Consider the following 20,854-nt stretch of genomic DNA (forward strand, 5'->3'; position numbering starts at 1 on the left):
TTCTTGTACATGCACCTCTATGGGTTGGGCATTGGAGTGATGCTGACAGCATAAAATGAACTGGGAAGTGTCTCTTCCTTCTATTCCTGGACAGAATTTTATAACACTTGTGCTATTTCTTCTTCCAGTGTTTTGTCAGATTCACCTGAGAAACAGTCAGAGCCCCAAGGATGTAAGACTGCCTATTCCCTTTCTTTGTAGTAAAAGGCCTTGTGGGTGTTCTCTTTCACCATAGGTGGGTACTGGTCGGCACTCGGGTACTTTCAAATGGGAGGCAAAGCAAGGTTCTCTCTTGATTCCTTCACTTTTGACTGACTACCCATCCTTCAATAAATTCAGTATCAAATGCTACCCTTCTCAGTAGGATCTGTCTTGATCATTTTTCTTTCTCCCCAGCACCTGTGGCTTTTTTTCAATAGCCTTGATGAGAGATGATTCACGTACCCTGTAGTTCACGCATCTAACATTTGCAACATTGTTTAGTCATTTTCAAATCCATGTAATGAGCTCCACAATCATTCTTAGCATTCCATCACCTTGGAAAGGAATCCTGTTCCTGCTAACACTCCTCACTCCCTCCCATCTCCGCAGCTCTGCTCTCTGCCCGTTCTTAACATTTCGTGTAAGTACCTAACAGCTCTCTGTGACTGACACTGCCCACTTAGCATGATGCTTTCAAGGCCGTCTTCTAATAGCAGGTACCAGATCTCCATTCCGCTGTTGAATGGCTCTCAGTTGTACAGATATAGCACATTGCATCTGTTGGGTGATGGATAGTGCTTAGATGAGTGTTTGCATGTGGTTCCCTGTATAGATGAATGTTTTCACTTCTCTTGGTTGTTTACCTATGAATGGAATAGCTGAGCCTTATGACAATTTGCTGTTTAACGTTTTCAAGACCGTTTTCCAACATAGCTGCCCCATTCATTAGTCCCACTGGCATTTGTATGTGGTTTAGTCCCATTCGTGTGCATCTGGCCAACATTTGTTATCAGTCTCATTTTATCCTCAACATCATGCAGGCTGGAAAGTTATTTCTACAGCATTCTTTGTTCTTCTTTCTCTTCCTTACTCTTCAAAGTGAAAACTGCCTTCCAGCAGAGATCTCTCTTTCAATTTTTCTTCAAGTCAGGGTTTCACTGCATATGTATAGCTTGAGCTGGTTTTGAACAAGATCCTCTTGCCTACCTGACAAGTGTGGGCCTTATAGGCATACACAGCATGCCTGGCTAAGGGAAGAGATTTTCAAATTCTGTGGGGGAAGATCCTAAAGCAAGTAGAATAGTTCTGGCTTTTATTAGATGTGCAGTTAACGTTTGTGGAGTGAATGGATGAAAGGCCTGATCCCATCCCATATATGGAGCATTTGCAAGTGGACCTTTTGGTTTGGAAATTTTAGGGGACAGGAATTATATTCATTTTCAATCCTTCTTTAGGTCATATCACAGTTGCCCATGAAAGACTGAAGGAACCCTGAAAGGCCATAAGAAATAAAATGACTACTTCATCAGCTTATTGCACAGGGTGGGGCCTGTTGCATGAATAAACAAAGTATTAAGCATAATTATGGTGCTGTGTGTGTGTGGTAATATAAAAGTCATCAAAGACTGAGGGGGACTTCTTCCCCCTGTATATGCTCATAGGGTATCAAGTCTCCCCTTGGTAGCCTACTATCCTTCCTCTGAGTGCCACCAGGTCTCCCCATTCAGGGGACGTGGTCAAATATGAGGCACCAGAGTACGTGTGAAAGTCAGACCCTGCTCTCCACTCAACTGTGGAGAATGTCCTGGGGGAGGGGAGTAAGGGGAAAATGGGAGGGAGGGAGGAATGGGAGGATACAAGGGAGGGGATAACCATTGAGATGTAATATGAATAAATTAATAAAATAAAATTTAAAAAAATAAAATAAAAACTTTATAAAGTTTAAAAAAAAAAGTCATCAAAGAGACTAATTGGCAAAGGGGAGGCAAAATGAGATTTGTTTTAATTCAATTATTAAATGCCTGTGTATGTTATAACTGAGCCAAATCAGACTGGGTGTAAGAAATGCTGTGGGTCGAAGAGATAGCACGTGATAATTGTATCATGCATACTTTTTGGAAACTTTTGGTTGTTTTCCTAAAGATAGACAACTGCACAACAATATATTCTCTTTGTGTCAAGTAGATCTGAGCTCTGTGACACTTACTCATGGTTGTTAAATTGACAGGGATGTAGGATTGTCATGACAGTGAATCTCTGACCATGCCCTTGACAGGCTTTCTCCACTGAAGTAAATGAGGTGGGAAGACCCACCCCAAGCATGCTGAGCACCCTGGTGAGGGCTCTGCACTGCGTACAAAGCAGAAAGCACACCGAGCACAAGTGTTCATTGCACTTTGCTTCCTGACTGAGGATTTGGCATGAGCAACTGCCTCGTGATTCTGCCACCATGCCTTGCCTGCCATGGTGGGCACCCTCATACTCAACAATTCCTTCTCTACATTACCTTTGTCAGTCAGGATATTTTTGTCACAATCACGAGAAAAGTAATAGATATAACATATAAGAGAGAATAAGTATTATTCTTTTTTTTTTTCTTGATTCAACTTTTCTATACATAGGTAGGTGGGCAGAATCAGTAGAGCCTTGCCTTTCGTTGATGGGCTGTGCATTATTTATCGTCAATCTCTTCTAGTGGGAAAGCCCACTTATGAGAAAGAGTAGTATATGGACTATGTTGCTAATTTATCATCCTTGAAATAATCAGTGGCTTCATAAGTACAGAAATCTTCCATCCCAGGTTTAAAAATAGCCAGCTGCACAAGGGGCTGGCCAAGCCATCCGAGTTTACCTTCTACAGATTAATATAAACCACGATCTCTGCTTCTAAATGGGGTGAAGGAGCCTCCCTTGCTTCCTGTGCATTCTGGAGAATGGGATGTTATTTGTTTAATGTAAACTAAGGCTTGGATTTACTTTTGTAGCTGCAGAAGGCTGACAAGTATTTCAAAGACTCAGCCTGTTCTGGATGGGGGTGGGGCATTAGTTTTGCTAGAGCAAGAGAAACAAAACTTCTCCCCTGAGCATTCTGGGAGAAGATCCACAACGAAGCCATTGTTACTAGAGACTTTTCTAAATTCTGGCTATAAGTGACATGTTAAAAAATATATCCACAACAATTGGGGTAGGAGGCCCCAACATCAGAGGTCTAGGGAAGGGGAATAGACAGAAGAGGGAGGGAGGGTGGGAATGGAAAGATAAGAGAGAGAGGATAACTATTGGGATGTAATGTGAATAAATTATAATAAATAAAATATAATATAAAGTAAATATATATCCACAAATCTGAAATTTATCATCCTGTCTTTAGTTTCTCTTTCATCACATTTGTTTCTTAGGAAGGAATAAGGAAAAGCTCCTATCGACCTCTTCATTAAAAAGAGGCATCTATTAGAGTTTGGACAACTCTCAGAGAGTGTCTGACTGTTTATATCTCTTATTTTGGTAGATAATTTTCCAGTTTTATTGTCCTTCGGAGTGGTGCCTCTGTAAGTACTTTGAGTTCCTCCTAGCCAGGTCTGAGGACTTTTATCAGGGAAATCCATTATATGATTTCCTCTGTGTATTATTTCTCATTGTGGTTTTGTTGGGGGTTTTGGTTATTTTTTTTTTTTCCATCCTGTGATACGAATCCGTTCCTTATCACTAGGACTAAGTCCTGGAAAGTGACTGGGTTTTTGGCTCACATATTTTCCTGATCTGTTTACCACTTGGAATTTGCTGCCATCTTAGTTCCCATTTCTTTTGTGGCAAGTGAAACACTGTTACTTGTCTCAAACCCTTCAAACACTTCCTATGCCTAGACTCTCAGGCTTTGAAACTGGCTCTTCAATGGTTTTTGTTGCTTTTCTTCTTCTTCCTCCAAAAATATAAGGGCTTAGTAGTGCCTGTTATAGGAAGGAGCATGGAAGGCTATGTAGGGTGAGTTGAAAACATGATTGGAAAGTAGACTGGACACAAGAAAATCATGCAAATTTTTTCTATGCATTGTGTGTTTTAAAAAATATTTTAAAATGATTCATCTCAGCGTATTATCAACCAATTTTATGTATAAATATGTAGGGTTCAGAGCATTTACTCGCTTGAGCAGCAGATTTCATGAAATTGGAACTTGTACTTGTTAAACAACTCTCCATTTCCCCTTATCTGGCCCCTATAATTTGTTTGTAAAGAAAACTTTATATGAACCAAGAGCAAAACCTGAGTGATACCAGCTGAAGTGCAATCATCATTTAAATCAGATGCTGATGTATTGCCTGATGTCTTGAATATGGTTCTTTCAGCTGATTTTTCAGTTCAGTACTCAGAAGTTTAAAGAAATGACACCTCAAAAGGTTTGAAAATACTCCCATGGGGCATTTTGCTACAAATGTAGTATTTTGTTTTGATTTTGAGGTATAAGCTTTATTTCTATTACTTATTTGAAGCTTCTTTGTTTTTTTTTCCAACTTTTACTTATTTTTTAAAATTTATTATAATTCATTCAGATTACATCCCAAAGGTTATTCTCACTTGTATCTTCTCGTTACTGCTCTCCCTCCCTCTTGCGCCCCATTCCCTTCTGACAGAAGGGGACCTCCTCCCCCACCTTTTGAGGCTTCTTTGAGGAATTATGTTAGTGTAGGAGACAGACAACTTCAGTTTCAATAACAATGATAGCTAATCTTCATTTTTACTGTGTCCAGTGTTGCCTTATTTCCCTCTTGTTTGTTGTACAAGCATACCGTGCCATAAACGTGGATGTCAGAGGACAACTTTCAGGCATCACTTCTTTTCTGCTGCTACGTGGGTCCCAGTGATTAAACTCAGGTTGTCAGACTCAATGGCAAGGCACCCGTCTTTGCCCACAGAGCCATCTCATCAGCCCAGCAAGGCTGTTTTAAATGCTTGTAATCTTCCTTATTGTTCCACGAGATGTGTTACAATTATAATCCTAATTTTGTCTATGAGTGAGTAATGAGGCACAGAAAATTTAAGGAAGTTGATCCCAATTTCAGGGCTTGTTATAAAAAAAAAATGTATATTTGAACATTGTCAGTCCAGCTTGAGTTCTTCGTTCTTCACTCCTGTACTGCGATGCCTTTAGGTTGATATTTATATCAAGCTGAAGGTATCAGTGGGATAAAATAAAAGGGACAGGCAAGTACATTTTAGAGGGAATGGAGATGAGTAAAAATGTAATATTTATGTGATCTGTGCTTTGTGCCAGTCCCTTTATATTTTAGCCATCCTAGTATCTATTTGGTAGGTTCTAATTATTCATTCAATGCACAGAGACAGAGCCACAAAAGAGCTTGGGAGCTTGCCTCACCTGCTATTAAGTTGTAAGGTATAGATGTAGAAACAGATGTGTTCCTAAGAGGTTAGACTCTGTCTTACACAGAAGTGTTTTGGCATGCATAAGCCTATTAAACATAAAAGAAACCATAGAATGTTATATATAAATAATATTTATTCTATAATTCTATGTAAATATTGTATAGAAGCCTATACTTACATAACAGATTTCTACATATAGAAAATTTCTTCACAGAATATTCCAGTCCTCTTAAGAATTGTATATGTAGGGGCTAGAGAGATGGCTCCATAGTTAAGAGCACTAGCTGCTCTTCCAGAGAACATGGGTTCAATTCCCAGCACCCACGTGGCAGCTCACAACTGTTTGTAACTCCAGTTCCAGGGACCTGACACCCTCACACACACACAGACATATATGGAGGCAAAACACCAATGCAGATTAAAATAAAAACAAATAAATTATTTTTAAAAAATAATTGTGTATGTGTGTACATAATATGTAGCAATGTGTTCTGTTATACATATGTAAGATGATGTCATCCTATGTCATGTAAAGAGAGAAATATATTTTTCTGCTGATGTCACTGTGATAATAGAATATGAAGCAGTAGGAAGAGAGGTTGTTGAACAAAAACCGTAATGTCAGTGTTATATGATGGTTTCGCTGTGTAGAACAGCATCACCTATCAATAAAAAGCTAATTGCCTATAGCTGAGGCAGGAAATATGAGGTGGTACATCGGTCAGGCAGAGAGGATTCTGGGATAGAGCAAGGCATTGGAGATTCATCTAGCAAGATGTGAGGAGGATAGATACATGGTACCCAAGCAGAGTAACCAGCTACATGGTAAAAATGTAGGTTAGTATAATCTAATAATCTATAGTTATCATAAGTTCTGAGCTAGTCAGAGAAGAACCCAGCTTTATGGCCTAGATACTTGTAAATATACACTTTTGAGTCTCATGAGTCTTTATTCCAGGAGCTTAGGGCCGGGAGGAAAAACCACCATAACATTGCTGTCAAAATTTAATTATTATTATTTTAGCCACACCGAAGCCCTACTTTTTTTGTATTTACTTTAAAGAACAAGACGTTTATTTGGAGAGACCCTTTGTCCTGTCCCTGCAGGGCCAGACAAAACTGGGTGCACATTATTTCCCAGCTTAGGTCTTGGAAGCTTTTGTCGGAGGAATTCTGTTCTCCACAAATGCTGTCACCCATGTATAGAGGGAACTGTACAATATGCTCAAGAAAATGAGCATCTCCCTCACCTTGGAGCCTTGTCTGGTGGGGTGTGTGTAGGGAAGGTGTAAACACGGACTTCTGCTCCAGTCTTCTAACTTAGACTGGTTACTCTCTGTACCACTTGATTTGCATTTTAGTATGTTTTGTTCCTAACTAAACAAAACAGGCTCAAGAACATACATGCCTTCCTCTGTAAAAAAAAAAAAAAAAAAAAAAAAAATGCCCGAGATACTAAATTTTCACACTTCATGGTATAGATTAGATGTTCACTGCATGTGAGTGTCTTAATCTGGATGGCCTAGTGTGACTGAAGTCCCGTTCATCTCTAGTCTGCCTTGCTGTGGACAGCCTGGTCCTAAAAGAAATAAGACAGTACAAGTCGATGAAGGCTCCAGAATCCCTGAAACATGTTCTTTCTGAGCCCTGGTCCTGGTAGCAGCAGCAGGAATCCAGGGCTGTACTCTTTCAGCTAGCAGACGGTATTGTCTACTGGTTCGAGAAGGCTTGTAGCGATTAACAGCCGAGATTCACTTTGCAGTCATTTCTTTAGACTCTTATTTCTGCCTAGAGTTCTCAACCTTCCTGATGCCGCAACCCTTTAATACAGTTCCTCATGTTGTGGTGACCTCAACCATAAAATTATTTTTGTTGCTACTCCATGACTAATTTTCCTACTGTTGTGAGCCATAATGTAAATATCTGATATGCAGGACATCTGACATGCGACCCCTGTGAAAGGGTCGTTCAACACCCCCCCTGCCCCACCCCCAAAGTAGTCACGACCCCACAGCTTGAGAACTGACTGCTTCTGTAAATAGTACTTCCTCGCTGGATGTCAAAACACATTTATTCTAGGGATGTCATCAGGTTCTGTCAGACCCTAGTTCCCTCTCTTTTGTTATGAAGGAACAAGAAGCAGAAAACTTGGAAACTTTTCTTTAAGCTGAATGAATGCCATCGCACCCATACTGGCTTGTGTGTTCCCTTGGGCTTAGAGTCGGGATGGGAGCAGGAGCGACAGGAGCAAGTACTTCACGTAACACATGACCCTTGGCCACTAATCACCTTCCTGAGAGTGCTAACACTTCCTGGCCTATTTGGAATAGAGCACTTTACTCATTGTTTGAGTCTAAGCCTCTAGCCCCTGAGAATAAAAAAATGTGGCTGTTGGACTGATCTACCAGAGCGGTTCCCAAGCTGGCCTCCTTCAGGGACAGCAGTGAAGTGTGGCCTCTTGGGTTGTGCAGGCCTCTCCTCCTGCCTAAAGCTTTTCTGTCAGCTTTCGCTCTGCAGTTGTAAAAACATTACATTCACCTGTTCAATGAAAAAGTGCAATATGCAAAGCCATAAGAAAGGAAAAATTGTTTTCTGATTACATCACCTTATGCCTCATGGATTTCAAGTGTCTTAGTGAATGCCGTAAACTGGTAAGCGGTGCAGCATACACTGGGTGGGGCCGGGTGGAGGGAAGGACTAGTGGAAAGAGAGAAACAATGTAGCAAAAACAGTCTTCCAGTTCCAGTTCTGGGTCTGAAATCTCCTTCATACACGCAGACTGTTGTAACAACAGAATTCTTCTTCATACCTGGGGGGCTTTAAAAAATCCAGTTTGTAATATTGTTAGGAGTATTTTGTTTTCTTTTTACCTTTAGAACTATAGCTAGACGTTTGGTAGTTAAATTTCCAATATTTTAGGATTTAAAGATCAAATCTTAAATCGAATTCTAGCGCCTCATCATTCCTCAGATATGATACAGAGCACTTTTTTTTTTTTTTTTTTTTTTTTTGCCCTCTTTCCAGATATAATCTTAATCCAATAATCTCAGTGAGTCTCTATGTTGGTGGTAAAGTTTTGTTTTGAAGGAGTTCCCTTGCAGTTTGCTTTTTCTCCCTTGGAAACTTCTTCTCAGTACTGAGATTGGATTTTAATTAACCAGAACTCCGAATTCAGATGTGCTTCGAGGACTGGAGTTGCATCTCCAGACCCTGAAAAGAAATGCCAAGACTTTGGCAAGCAGAGATGAGGAGATCCCTGGAGTGTACCAGCCAGCCTAGCCTAACTGGGAGCTCCAGCCAATGAGAGGCTGTCTCCAAGAGCCTAGATGGTGTGACTGAGGATGACACCTGAGATTATCCCGTGGCCTCCACAAACATGCACGAACACTCACCTGCCTTTTCAAAAGAAAGTTAATTGTGTTTACTTGCAGTTGTAATTGCTTGTAAAGTTAGGCAGGGGACAGGAAGAGAGTGAGCGTTTTAAAATAAAATATTAATACATTTATTGATTTAGAGAGGGGAAGGGGTGTTTGTGCCGTAACATGCATGTGGAGGTCAGAGGGCAGCGTGTCCACTCCTTCCTTCCACCGTGCAGGTCTATGGGATCAAGCAATATGGTAGACAACAAGTGCATTTACTGACTGGGCCATCTCACCAGGCCAAGATAACATTTTTAATCTTAGCAGTTTGTATTTTCAATTGTGGTACTATATATAGTACTGCCTGAAAACTGTCTACTTAAAGCTAATGTTTAAGAGCTAGTCTGTCTGATGTCTTGAAGGAAAAGAGAATGAGAAGGCACTGCCTGCTTTGGGGGAAGCAGAGCTCTGTCCAGTCACCACTGCAGAATGGGGGATGCAAGGGTGAACTTCATGTCAGGCGCCGCTGAGTTCAGCCGTATTCTAGCAGTGTGGCTGGAGAACACGGCAAGCCTCTCCAGGTCTCAAAGGCCTTGTTTGAGTGAAGGGAATAACCGTAGCACTTAGCCTGTCCTTCTAGGATGCTGGGTATGGGTTAAAAAATGTCTCTAAGCGGCAAGTGAAGTAGATGGTTACACTTGGGTTTCTTCGGAGGAAGTTGGGACACTAATTTCCCAAGAGAAGGAAGAAACATTGATCTCCCCATCTTCCTCTTTCTTAAGGTCTTTCTGAGTTGCAAACGAAAGTAGGAAGAGGGGACCTACTTAGTTCTTTGATGTCTCTGCTCCTCAGGCATAGAGATTCTTTGGTCTCTGATGGCAGGAAATTCAACAGGATTCAAACCAAAAAAAAAAAAAAAATCTCTTGGTTGAGCAGAGCTCTTTCCTGCATATGTATCGTAATAGCTGAGGGAAACAGGGATCTCGTTGATTCATATGAGTGGAAAGTCCCAAGGGAATCCAGCCTGCAGGCCCAGTGGAATCCAGGGACTTAAAAGCTATGGTTCGGAATCTATCTTCCTCTTTGACTCTGTGCTCTTCCATTTTGATCTTTTTAAACTTGACCTCTTTTCCTGTGGAGGCAAAGGAGTCATCAGCAACTCTAGCATCATAGCAGGGAAATTGTCCTGGCTCCAGAGGAAAGATAAAGCTTGAGTTTCTTATTGTTCCAACACATTTCCTGGGCTTGGATCTTACTGGTATAACTTAAGCACGAGTCCCTCTCTGAACCAATCCCCAGCGTGCCCCAGAGCCTGGAGCTGGAGGAGGTTAGCCTCACAAACGAAGAGTGATTGTTTCTAAAAGATATAGATATTTTTAAATTTAGAATGTACACCTGTATGCCAGAAGAAGATATCAAATCCCATTTGTAGATACCTGTGAGCTACCATGTGGCTGTTGGAAATTGAATTCAGGACCTCTAGAAGAGCAGACGGTGCTCTTAACCACCGAGCCACAGTGCCACACGCCTGTAATCCCAGCACTCAGGAAAGCAGAGGCAAGTAGATATCTGTGAGTTCAAGGCCAGCCTGGTCTACAAAGTGAGTCCAGTACAGCTAAGGCTACACAGAGAAACCCTCTCTTGGAAAACAAAAAAACAAAAATAAAGAAATAGAAAAATATGCTGGCTGCTCCTTCCGTCTCTAGACACCCCTTTTCTCCCTGGCCCAAATAAAAGACATTTAGATCCCTCAGTAACTACACTGTGCCACTACAGGAGTGGCATAACTGGATAAACAGGAAAATGGTCCGACGCCAGTGAGTTTGTAGGCGGGGATGTTGGCTTTGTTACTCTACTTTACATTCTTAAGATGACATATTTGGTATATTATAAGGATAAAATGCCAAGGGTTCCACTACAGTTGTATGAATATGAAACACACACACACACACACACACACACACACACACACAAACACAACAAATAAGGTACATGTGGTTTGTTCTAGAACATGAATATCAGCGATAGTTTGTTTCTTTAACACTCTCTGGGCTGTAGGTGTCAGTCTATGCTTTTTACTTGTCATATATCATTGACTACAAATGAACCTGAAGGTAGCAGATATCACCTCATTTTGTAGGTGAAAATACCTCAAAGCATCGAGAAGTTTCCTCAAAGTATCTGAGGTAGAGAGAGGACCCTGCAGAGGGTGCTGTTCGATGATAACATAAAACTGTAGAGATGATCGCACCACAGAGTGATGAGAGAAGCCGTCTAGTGTGGAAAGAAACAAGAACTGCAGGAATGGAGCCGAAGAGAAGAAAGAGAGGCTTGGAAAATGGGAAGTAAAGCTCGGCCTTAGCATTGTTGGGGGGACACAGAGGGGAGGAAGGGATAGAGGGGCAGAAGGAGAGAGGGGGGGGCGGGAAGAATGAATATGGTTAGTGTGGTCAGTGACAGAGCATAGCTGCTGTTCGGAAGAGATCCGCCCCTCTTGAGGTCTAAGGAGCTTTGAGCACAGGAGTGGCATAACTGGATAAACAGGAAAATGGTCCGACCCCAGTGAGTTTGTAGGCGGGGATGTTGGCTTTGTTACTCTACTTTACATTCTTAAGATGTTTTGGAAGGTTTTTGCAACCACGTTGTTGGAAAGCATGGGTTATTTCTTAAACTGGGCTAGCTACCTTCAACTTTGTGAAAGGTCTCTGAAAAAAGAGGCCATTTTCCACCATCCTCCTTCCCCTCACTGTTACTGAAGAGGAGCCAAGCCGAGCCAGCTCTTATAGAACACTTCCAATACGGGACAAGTGGTTTTCTGTGTTTCTGTCACAGTTTTACAGCAAGCCCATTCATGACTCAGAACCAAGAAGATAACAAGGCACACTTATTTGAGTCTCCTGTTTGCTCTTCTATTTTGTTCAGTCATTAAACAGTGTTAGAATTGAGAATTAGGACTCTCTTTCCTTGCCAAGTGAAAACACAAGTGACTTGTTGACTACACGATTTACTCTTCCAGATACTTCCAGAGTAACAGGAAATCCTGGCCAAGTACCCATTGAAAGGAGCTGGTGGCATATGCCCCAGCCTCTCTTGAATGCAGGCTCCGTGGCTGTCAGTCTGTGCCCAGAAGGACATCATAAATCATTTATAATTTATGAGGAGCCTAGCCAGCCCTGTGCTACACCCTGCTAGCTGCTGGTGTCTGTCCACACACTGTAGTCTCTCTTCTTTGCAGCATACAGGGACTTTTTCACATGATCCATAGGACTAAAGTGGAAACTTTTCCCTCTTAGCCTGGCCCAGCCAAAGTGTAAAGACGAGAGGAGACAGAACACCCTTGTTCCTTGAGGCTGTGCTCAAGGAACTCTCTTGCTTTCTCCTAGACTGGAAAATAAGAAGGGATGGCAAACAAGACCAATATCAGGACAAGACTGTTTTCTTCTTAGTTCACATTCTCACCAAAAACATGCATGTATTTTGAGTGACATTAACCATCATGTCACTATTATATAGCATGGAGTGCAAGTTTGGTTCTGACAAGGTGACTGGGGAAAGGGAATGAGAGGGGGGGCAAGCTCTTCACTAGTACTGCGTTAAAGGGACCTCTGGTCAGATAACCTGTGAACAGAGCATGAAGGCCCTTATGGAGTTAGCCAAGCTGGGGAATGAAAACCAGATGAAGACAGACAGCAGCGTGGAGCAGTCTCTGGGGAGAAACATTGGGTGTGGAGATCTGTGTCAGAGAGCCAGGAAAGAGTAGCTGCATGTGAGAAAGAGCAACCCCAGGGTTGCTGTAGAGACCCATGCTAGGGAACTGAGATCTTATGCAAAGGGGAGTGAGCAGCCATTGGATGTTTGAAAAGACTGATCCTTTTAAAATACTTAAAAATAAGAGTAAAAGTGCAAAGTCAGGAAAAAAACATGGGCAGTGCTTCTTTCATCTTCCTAGAGAGAGTCAGAATGTGTGCTGTTGTAATCAGGAGTGAAATGTCCAAATATTAACTCACCTAATGCAGGAGGTGACACAGAAACCGTGTATTTGTTTGATCTTGGCGTATGAATCACTTGCGCTTTTGCAATCAGGATGAAAGAGGGCATTTATGGCCCATTAGTTTACATAACTGTTAAAGCACGGACGGGCCCAGGAACTGTACCCAGTGACCTGTGCCCCATGTCTCCTGGCAACGTGCACATTATACAATATTGAATTTCTTGTACAGATCTATGTGACCTTCAATCACAAAGACACTGGTTTGATACCGGGGACCAGACGCCAGGTGGCTTCAGTGATCTCTCACTCCTGGTGAGCCATATGGCACATACCCTGCTGCGTTCTACTCATACATGGCTTCCTATAACAAAGTGACAGGCACAGCTTAGGTTTGATTGATGCACAGAAGTCACAGGGAGTGAGGTCTGGGGCTACCTGGGAAATTTCTCCCTCACTATCAGGCTCATGGATAGTTAAGGTGGGTCTCAAAGACATGTGAGGCATTTTGCCTCCAAAGGTTGGAAAGCAAGTGTACAAGCATCGAGAACATTCCCACGACGCTCTCGCCCTATGTGGCATGCTGAACCAAAGTGACCCCTCATGTTCGTTCCAAAGCAAAACCCCTCAGAGCCCATGAAAAAATGTCCAGTGAATCTGTTCTGCAAACACACTGACACTGTATAAACACAGGCAAATATTTTAAAAGGTGAAGAATAAGATTCTTGTACTTTGGGGGGAAACAGGGGTTGGAATTTGGTGCCCAACAGCATACCTTCCATACCCAGCAGCCTGCAGTTTGTCCACGCTGGCCCTCACACAGTTATCTACATTATGCATTTAAAATGCTTTCAGCTAAAGACCAAGCAAACAGCTAATGGTATTTTCCTATCGGGGGCCCGTTTACCAGGGAGAGAAAAAAAGAACAGAACTGTTGATTTTGATCACTGGTAGGAGCCAGCACGGAGCTTCACGGAATTCACAAGAAGAAGTGGGAAGAATTTTGGGTATACAAGGAAGAAAGAGGAAGATTTGTTTAAGCCGCGATTTAAGTTAGAATTAAACCAACAAAATCTCAAAACTCAGACCAAAAAGTGCAGTGTGAGCCGCAGGAGTAGAAAAGCAGAAGTGTGAACAAGCTATGCTCTAGTCTCTCAGATGAAGAAAGAAAATTTTTAGTGAAGAATAAACGTTTTTCAAAGGCATACAAAGCAGAGCTTTTGGGGTAGCCTCCGGTGATGACACTAAATCCCGCTGTATTTGAGCTGGCTGAATTAGTGACCACTGAGTCTTGTCCCTCCATTTTGCAGACTGTATCGCAAAGACGATGTTGGTGGCCCAGCATCATCTCACTTGTTCCCAATGTTCTCCCAGGACTCCTGAAAATCATGTGGCATTTCAGTCAGTGCTATGACATGGTAGTCATTGAAAAGCTCTGTTTCTATTAGCGAAGGGTGAGTGAAGAGAAGAAAGGCAATGAGACTGATTGCATTCTAGATTGGCAGTGAGGTGTGGCGGCTTGTGAGGAATCTGGGGCCCGGTAGTTGCTATAGCCTTGGGGAGCTAGTCTTTGGATTTCTCATCTCTCTTCAGTGAGAGTCTGAGCACACTGACACTGCACTTAAATGACAGCACTCTTTAAGGAACTCCTGCAGAAGAGCTCACCTGTGCCACCACAGTAACTTTGATCTCTGAATTCGCCAGCCTTCCTGTGAGCTGTGGGTACTGGTTTCCAGAAGGGATGGAGGAGAGAATGGAGGCTGATGTGTCTCTACTAAGACCAATGATGAGTGCATTGTCATCTTTTCTTTTCTTTTTTTCTTTTCTTTTTTTTTCATTCATTCATTTTATTCTTTGTTCATATCCTGATTCCAAAAGCACATTTGGCAACTTAGACCAAAGAGCACAAAACAGAAGTAAGTTCAGGTTGCCGAGAAGATGTGAACTGTCACAAGGGGTCTGTCTTAAGTTTCAAGTTTCATGCTGACTTTTCTAGTAACCGGGATTTTTAAAAAAAGATTAAAAAAAAAAAAAGGCAACACACAATTCCTAGTTATCAGAAAGGGAGGGAAACCACGTTCCTTCAAGAAAGACTAAGTGCTGCAACTCTGGGAGCTCTTGCCTTCAGTAAACACTCAGAGAAGACTTCCATGCGCTTCACTAAGTTCAATGCCCTCTGTTCATCCCCTGTAACCTAGGGGAGCCTCAGGTGGGAAGTGGAGCTAGTAGGATAGAAAGATCCAGGTATGCAGGCTCAGCGCCACTGAGGCCCTGTCTTCAGCTCCTAAGCTCCTCCCAGAGATATGTCAGGTAATATAGATTGCTTCCACCATACGATATGTGGGGATAATGGATCACTTCCAGAAAAAGGAAGGGTCTACATAGAGACTCCCCTTCTCTTAACTTGCCTCAAAAAGTTGCCCATTCCTAACTCCCTTCTTCACTCTCCCTGTTTGTCAAGGGATGTACCATCACCTCTGGTTACAGAGATCCATTGTGTTGAACTGTTCAGTTTATGATGTGAGAGAGGGAAAAAAAAGACAAAACAACAAAAACCTACTTAAAGTTATCCCTTCTCACCAGGATTCAGATGAAATGTTTACAGGAACTATGTGGGTTTTTTTAATTTGGACTTGTTGTTTAATTTTATGTTGGTTTTTCAGAATTCTTTTTGGCATTAAGAACTAATTTTCGGGTGCTGGAGATATGTGTCCATGATTCCAGAGGACCCAGGTTCAATTCCCTATACTCCATACAGTTTGTAACTTACAACTGCCTATAACTCCAGTCTCAGGAGATCTGACACTTTCTTGTGCCTCCTCTTCTTCCTCCTCCTTTTGTGCCATGCATGCATATGGTATACAGACATGCAGGCAAACAAAAGTCTATACACATAAAATTACATATAATTTTCTATGTACATAATAATACATTAAAATGAAATGTTTTTTTAAAAAACAAATTTGGGTATTATGAGATGGCTCAGCAGGTAAAGACACCTGAGATCCATATGGCAGAAGGAGAGAAATTAGTTCCTCAAGTTGTTCCGTGACCTCTATACATGCACCATGGCATGTGTGGGGTTAGGTAGATGCACACATTCACTCACAAATTAGTTGATTGAATGACGGATTGAAGTAATTTCAAAGGCTTTTGAAAAGAACTTTAAATCTTCCAAAAGTCCACACAGTTATCTGGATTTTCAACATTTTTATTATTGCTTTCCTCTTTGATTGCGCATAGTCATTATTCATGGTACGGTGTTATATAAGGACATTGTCATACAAGTGTATATTGTACTTGAAGTGTGTTCTGCTCCTGCCTTCTGCCATCCCTTTCCCACCAGTCCTTCCTCCCATCAATCCCCCTTTTCCCTTGGACAGTCTCACTAGTTCCATGTCACATAAACCTACGTGGTCTGTGTATATGTATAACACTCAGGAATCACACATGCATCAAACGCAAAGATCAGCTCACTTCATATGACACTCCCCAGTGGCACACTCACATATCTCACTGCCAATACCTCTGTCAGAATGCATTTTAGAAAGCATCGTCATCAAAGAGAAGATGCTAAGTGACCTCTGTGTTCCATGGATGGTCTGCAATAGCATGTCTGGATTCCTTTCCAAACAGTATCATCTTGGCCAAGTACACAGGTTGAGCCTCAGCCATGGTCTCTTGTGCCCTTTGCTGTGTGTTAACTGGACCCTGGACAAGTGGTTTTAGTGGGCATCAAACAAACATGGGTTTGAGGTTTCCTGTGGACCGAGTAAACATGCTCAGGTACTTGGAATATTGTTCATAACTGTTGTAAGCAATAACTTGATTCTTACTTGTACTTATTCTTTTTAAAAGTATTAGAGAGGAAGATATCCACCAGACAAAGCAGAGAGGAGCTGATAAGAAGGGGCCTGCTTAAGGAATTGCCTGATCAAGGTGAGGAAATTTGTCTTCTATTTAAGCTAATTGGATTCTTCGTTCTTTGCTTCTTCGTTTTCTGTTGGAATTTAAATTGATGCCTGTGGTTGTCAGATAAAGCAGCCAGTGGTACAGGACAGGAATCTTGCTTCGCCTTGGGATGTCTCTGTGGGTGGCCAGGAAGCTGAGGTGTTCTAGGGAAGAGGCTCACTTCTGTAGTCATCCCTGCTCCAGAGATTGCTCTAAAACCTGGGCTCTTCAGGCTGCCGCATTAGTTGCTAGAGACTGCAGGTCAAGATGCAATCATGGCCCCTCTGCCCCTCAACCTCAAGCTTTTAGTCTTCTATCCAAGTGAAACTTGATTGTTTGAGAAACTTCAGCTGTACTTTGTTCATGCCTTACTTGTTTCTAAACACAGCTAATGAAAGAAATAGCAGCCATGCCTCATGTCCCTGACATTGTCTAATGCACCGCTTTCCACAAATCAATAAAGCTTGAGTAGATGAATTAATCTGCTGTCTGCTTTCTCCCAGGTAATCTGTTCCTCTTTAATTGCTCTGAATCTTGTTACTTCTCACATTATCACTGATGATTCCCTCCAAGAATTCTGTTTTCTTTTACCTCTTTCCTTTCCTCTCTATTACCTCTATCCTCTGAAGGGCGAAGGTTGATTGGAAAAGACAAGAATTGTGTATAAACTGGCTGACCCTCAAAGAAGGCGGCGACACTGGTCATTTTGCCAAATAAATAATTCCAAATTCTTTGCTTTGCTCCACTGCTGTGAAAACTAAAGGAGGTTTTGCTGCGATGCTGGTGGTTTATCTCATTCCTTTCCTTCACCCCGCCCCCCCAAGTTTGCTGGGATAATGTATTATTGTTGAGACTTTATGGGAAGAAGCACAATGTTATTGTTTGGAATTTAAGTAATGATACTTCCCTCTCTATATATTTAGGTATATATCATACATGTTCCTTACTAATAGTGTGACATTTTGGGGGCATACATTGTATATTACTTGAAATGTCATACATTTCCCATACCAGAACAATCCCAATATGCATCTTGATTTCACATGGCTGCTTCGAAGGAGTTGGGCAGACCAGTTTGATTGAGCGAGCCCTCACAATTTTAGAAATTTCCCTTCCATTTCTGACTTGCCCAGTTTCCCCCCTCATCTTTGTTAATGAGCTTTTTGTGTTTTTCAATACGCTATTACCTTGAAGCTGTTTGTTTCCTGTCTCAGAGCTTTAAACATGAAAAATTCTCCAGCTTCCCCCTTCCTAGCAGGAGCTAGGCACGCAGGAGCTAGGCATGCAGGGGCTAGGCACGCAGGGGCTAGGCGTGCAGGAGCTAGGCGTGCAGGAGCTAGGCACGCAGGGGCTAGGCACGCAGGGGCTAGGCATGCAGGGGCTAGGCATGCAGGGGCTAGGCATGCAGGGGCTAGGCATGCAGGGGCTAGGCATGCAGGGGCTAGGCATGCAGGGGCTAGGCATGCAGGGGCTAGGCATGCAGGGGCTAGGCATGCAGGGGCTAGGCATGCAGGGGCTAGGCATGCAGGGGCTAGGCATGTAGAAAGCAGGCATACAATATCTAGGTTCATCTCCCATCGGTCTCTGGAAGCAATAGAGAACTTGCACAGCTCTGAGCTGAACACTGTGCAGGCAGCTTTGTGGAGTATCCCACATTTTGTTCAGTATCCCTTACTTAAAAATATTTGAAAGAAAGGAAAAGAGGAGCTGGGGGGATTGCTCATTGGTTAAGAGTTCCCTACACTCACATTAAAGGCTCACACTACCTGTAACCCCATTTCCAGGGTCTTCTGGTCTCTACGGGACCTGCATTCATATGAACATACCTACGTGTACGTGTAGACACATACACACATGCGTATAAATAAAAGTAAAAATAAAATCTTACAAAGAGGAAAGGGGGACATTATGATTGGAACCCGGTCCTGAGATTAATGGTGGAGCTTACAAGCGAGATGCTTTTTCTAATGAAGAAGTGTCATGAAGACTGCTAGTTGGCTGAATTTTACTTCGCACTTTAGCATGGTTCTTACCTAGAACCCCAGAGTGGTCAAAAATGCCCAGGAATGCCCCTTGAAGATCTCCCAGTTTTCAGCCAAGAGCTAGAGAAAGTAGTTTTCTATTTTCTCATTTTAGCTCTCATCTTCCTCTTCCCCAGAACAATTATCCTGAGAATCCCTGTCTGAGGGGCTGACCTGGCTGATTTGTGACGGCCTCCGTCCGTCAATAAGGGTCCACTTGTCGCCTCTGTCTTCTTGTTACTGCTGGAGCTCCTGCTGCTGCTGGTCAATTGTGAGCTTCGTTCGGTGGACCAGACAGACCTCTCCAGTCCCTCCAGCCGCCCTGGCTGTGACCTCATCCCACTCTGCCCTGTGACCTCTGTCTCGGGCTATGATTGCTACTCCTTTCCGATTGTGTTGCCCACACCAAGTTTATCATCAATCTGCAAGTCCACCAATTGAGCTTCTCTCCTGAGAAGTTCTCACAAACAGTCTAGTCCACACTCAGTCCCCGTATCCTTCCTCCTTCTATCTTTTCTTAAAACTGTAACCTGCGGACACAAAAGTGTCTTATCTGCTTACCTTTCATATCTTGGTTTTTATATCTTCTAGTGTGGCTTTCTCCTCCCGGTGAATCACTTTCTTTCTAGGCACACGTGATTGTGTCCGTGTAACAGCTCCCCCGCTTTTACTTTACGCTGAACATGATTTTGTGAGTCTCCTTGCTTTGCGGTCACAGACTTTTCCAGTGGTTTGTCACCTGTTCTTGTAACCTAGGCCTGGCTTAGCACTGACCACCACCTTCTCTTCCTTGGCTTTTATTTCGCTTGCATAGTTTACTGTATCAGTGACTGAATTTATTTTAATTCTAAGGAAAATTTTCTTAACATGCATTTCTAGGAAGGCTTTCAAGATTGTAGATGCTTCCCATTTAATTTCCTCTTGTTTCATGAACTTCATATTTCCTACCATTTCTGCCATTACTTTTATAGGCACTACTTTTATTTCATGACTCAGAGTAAGTACCTTTCCACATAGTTGACTGCTTTCCACGCGTACTATTGTGATAATGTTCATATTTCCTATAGTTGTTTTCCTAGTGTTTTAAAAATAAGTTGTTTAACTTGATAAAATATGATCACTTACAATAGCATTAAATTATCATTAACATGATGCTAGCATGCTACTAACTTAAAATCAGAAAGCACAAGTAATACATTCAAGTTGCTTTAAAAGTAGGGATTTATATATAAAGAAATAGGATTTTTTTTCTAATTTGTTTGGAATTGTTCATTTAATAATACTTTAATTTTATTTGATGATACTTTTTTTCTCTTTAAAACCAATTGCTTCAAGTCCAATAATTCTAACCTAATATCACTCAAATTGTGACAATCCAGTTGCAATGGCATTGCCCCAGTTGTTAATGTCTGTTTTCATTTTCTCTGGGAATCAGAATTTAGGTCTTTAGGAACTACATGACTGAATGACAATGCCATTTTCATTTTCAACATGGCATAATTTCATATCTGTTTCATTTACAGAAATATAATGATTTTTCACAAGAATTTTATGTGAATTTTATTATAAAGCAAATCAGAGAAATTTTGAGAAATTATCTTTATTTTATGGATGGCATAAATTAATTTTTAAAAACTAAATAGAAAAAGCTCTGTTAATACATTTTCTTTTCAATTAGCTTAAATCAAAACATTGGCTCCTTAGGTTTTCTCTTCTGTTGGTAATGAGCCCCTGCATGTTTCTATGTATGGCAGTAATTCCTTGGACAATATTTCCAACGTTATTGAATTCTGCAAGCCCCTTGAATTTTAAACACCTTGAGGACTTAAAAAAGGTCAGGGGTTAAAATTAACCTTTATTATTTAGACAATACATGAGGAATTATTTTTAAAATTCTTCTGTAACTAGTTTTTTTAATGTATGTTTTCTAACTATAAGTAGCTTTTCTCCTTCCCAATACGGAGAAAATTTTTAAATGAAATCATCCATAAAACCACATTTTCCCTGAGCAAAGGTAACAGTTACATTGCTGTGTAGAGTGTGGACACTGTCAAGCATGCTCAGCAGACACTGGTGCCTGGAGACCATCTGCCCTCCCACTTACTATCTGTTTGTGTAATTGCATCTCATGTTATTTGTATATTTGCACCCACCTTGTGGTTTTTGACACGTTC

At 41.7% G+C, this 20,854-nt stretch overlaps 1 protein-coding gene across 1 annotated transcript in view; it reads left to right on the forward strand.

Annotated features, from left to right (window-relative positions):
• The window catches only part of Phactr2 (phosphatase and actin regulator 2), a 238,356-nt gene that overhangs the window by 179,751 nt on the left and 37,751 nt on the right, over positions 1–20,854 (forward strand). The window contains exon 3 of the mRNA XM_051164550.1: positions 16,567–16,647. Coding sequence (XP_051020507.1) covers positions 16,567–16,647 — 81 coding nt within the window. The remainder of the gene's footprint in view (positions 1–16,566; positions 16,648–20,854) is intronic.

The sequence above is a fragment of the Acomys russatus genome, chromosome 21, assembly GCF_903995435.1.
Source record: "Acomys russatus chromosome 21, mAcoRus1.1, whole genome shotgun sequence".
NCBI classification, from domain to species: Eukaryota; Metazoa; Chordata; class Mammalia; order Rodentia; family Muridae; genus Acomys; species Acomys russatus.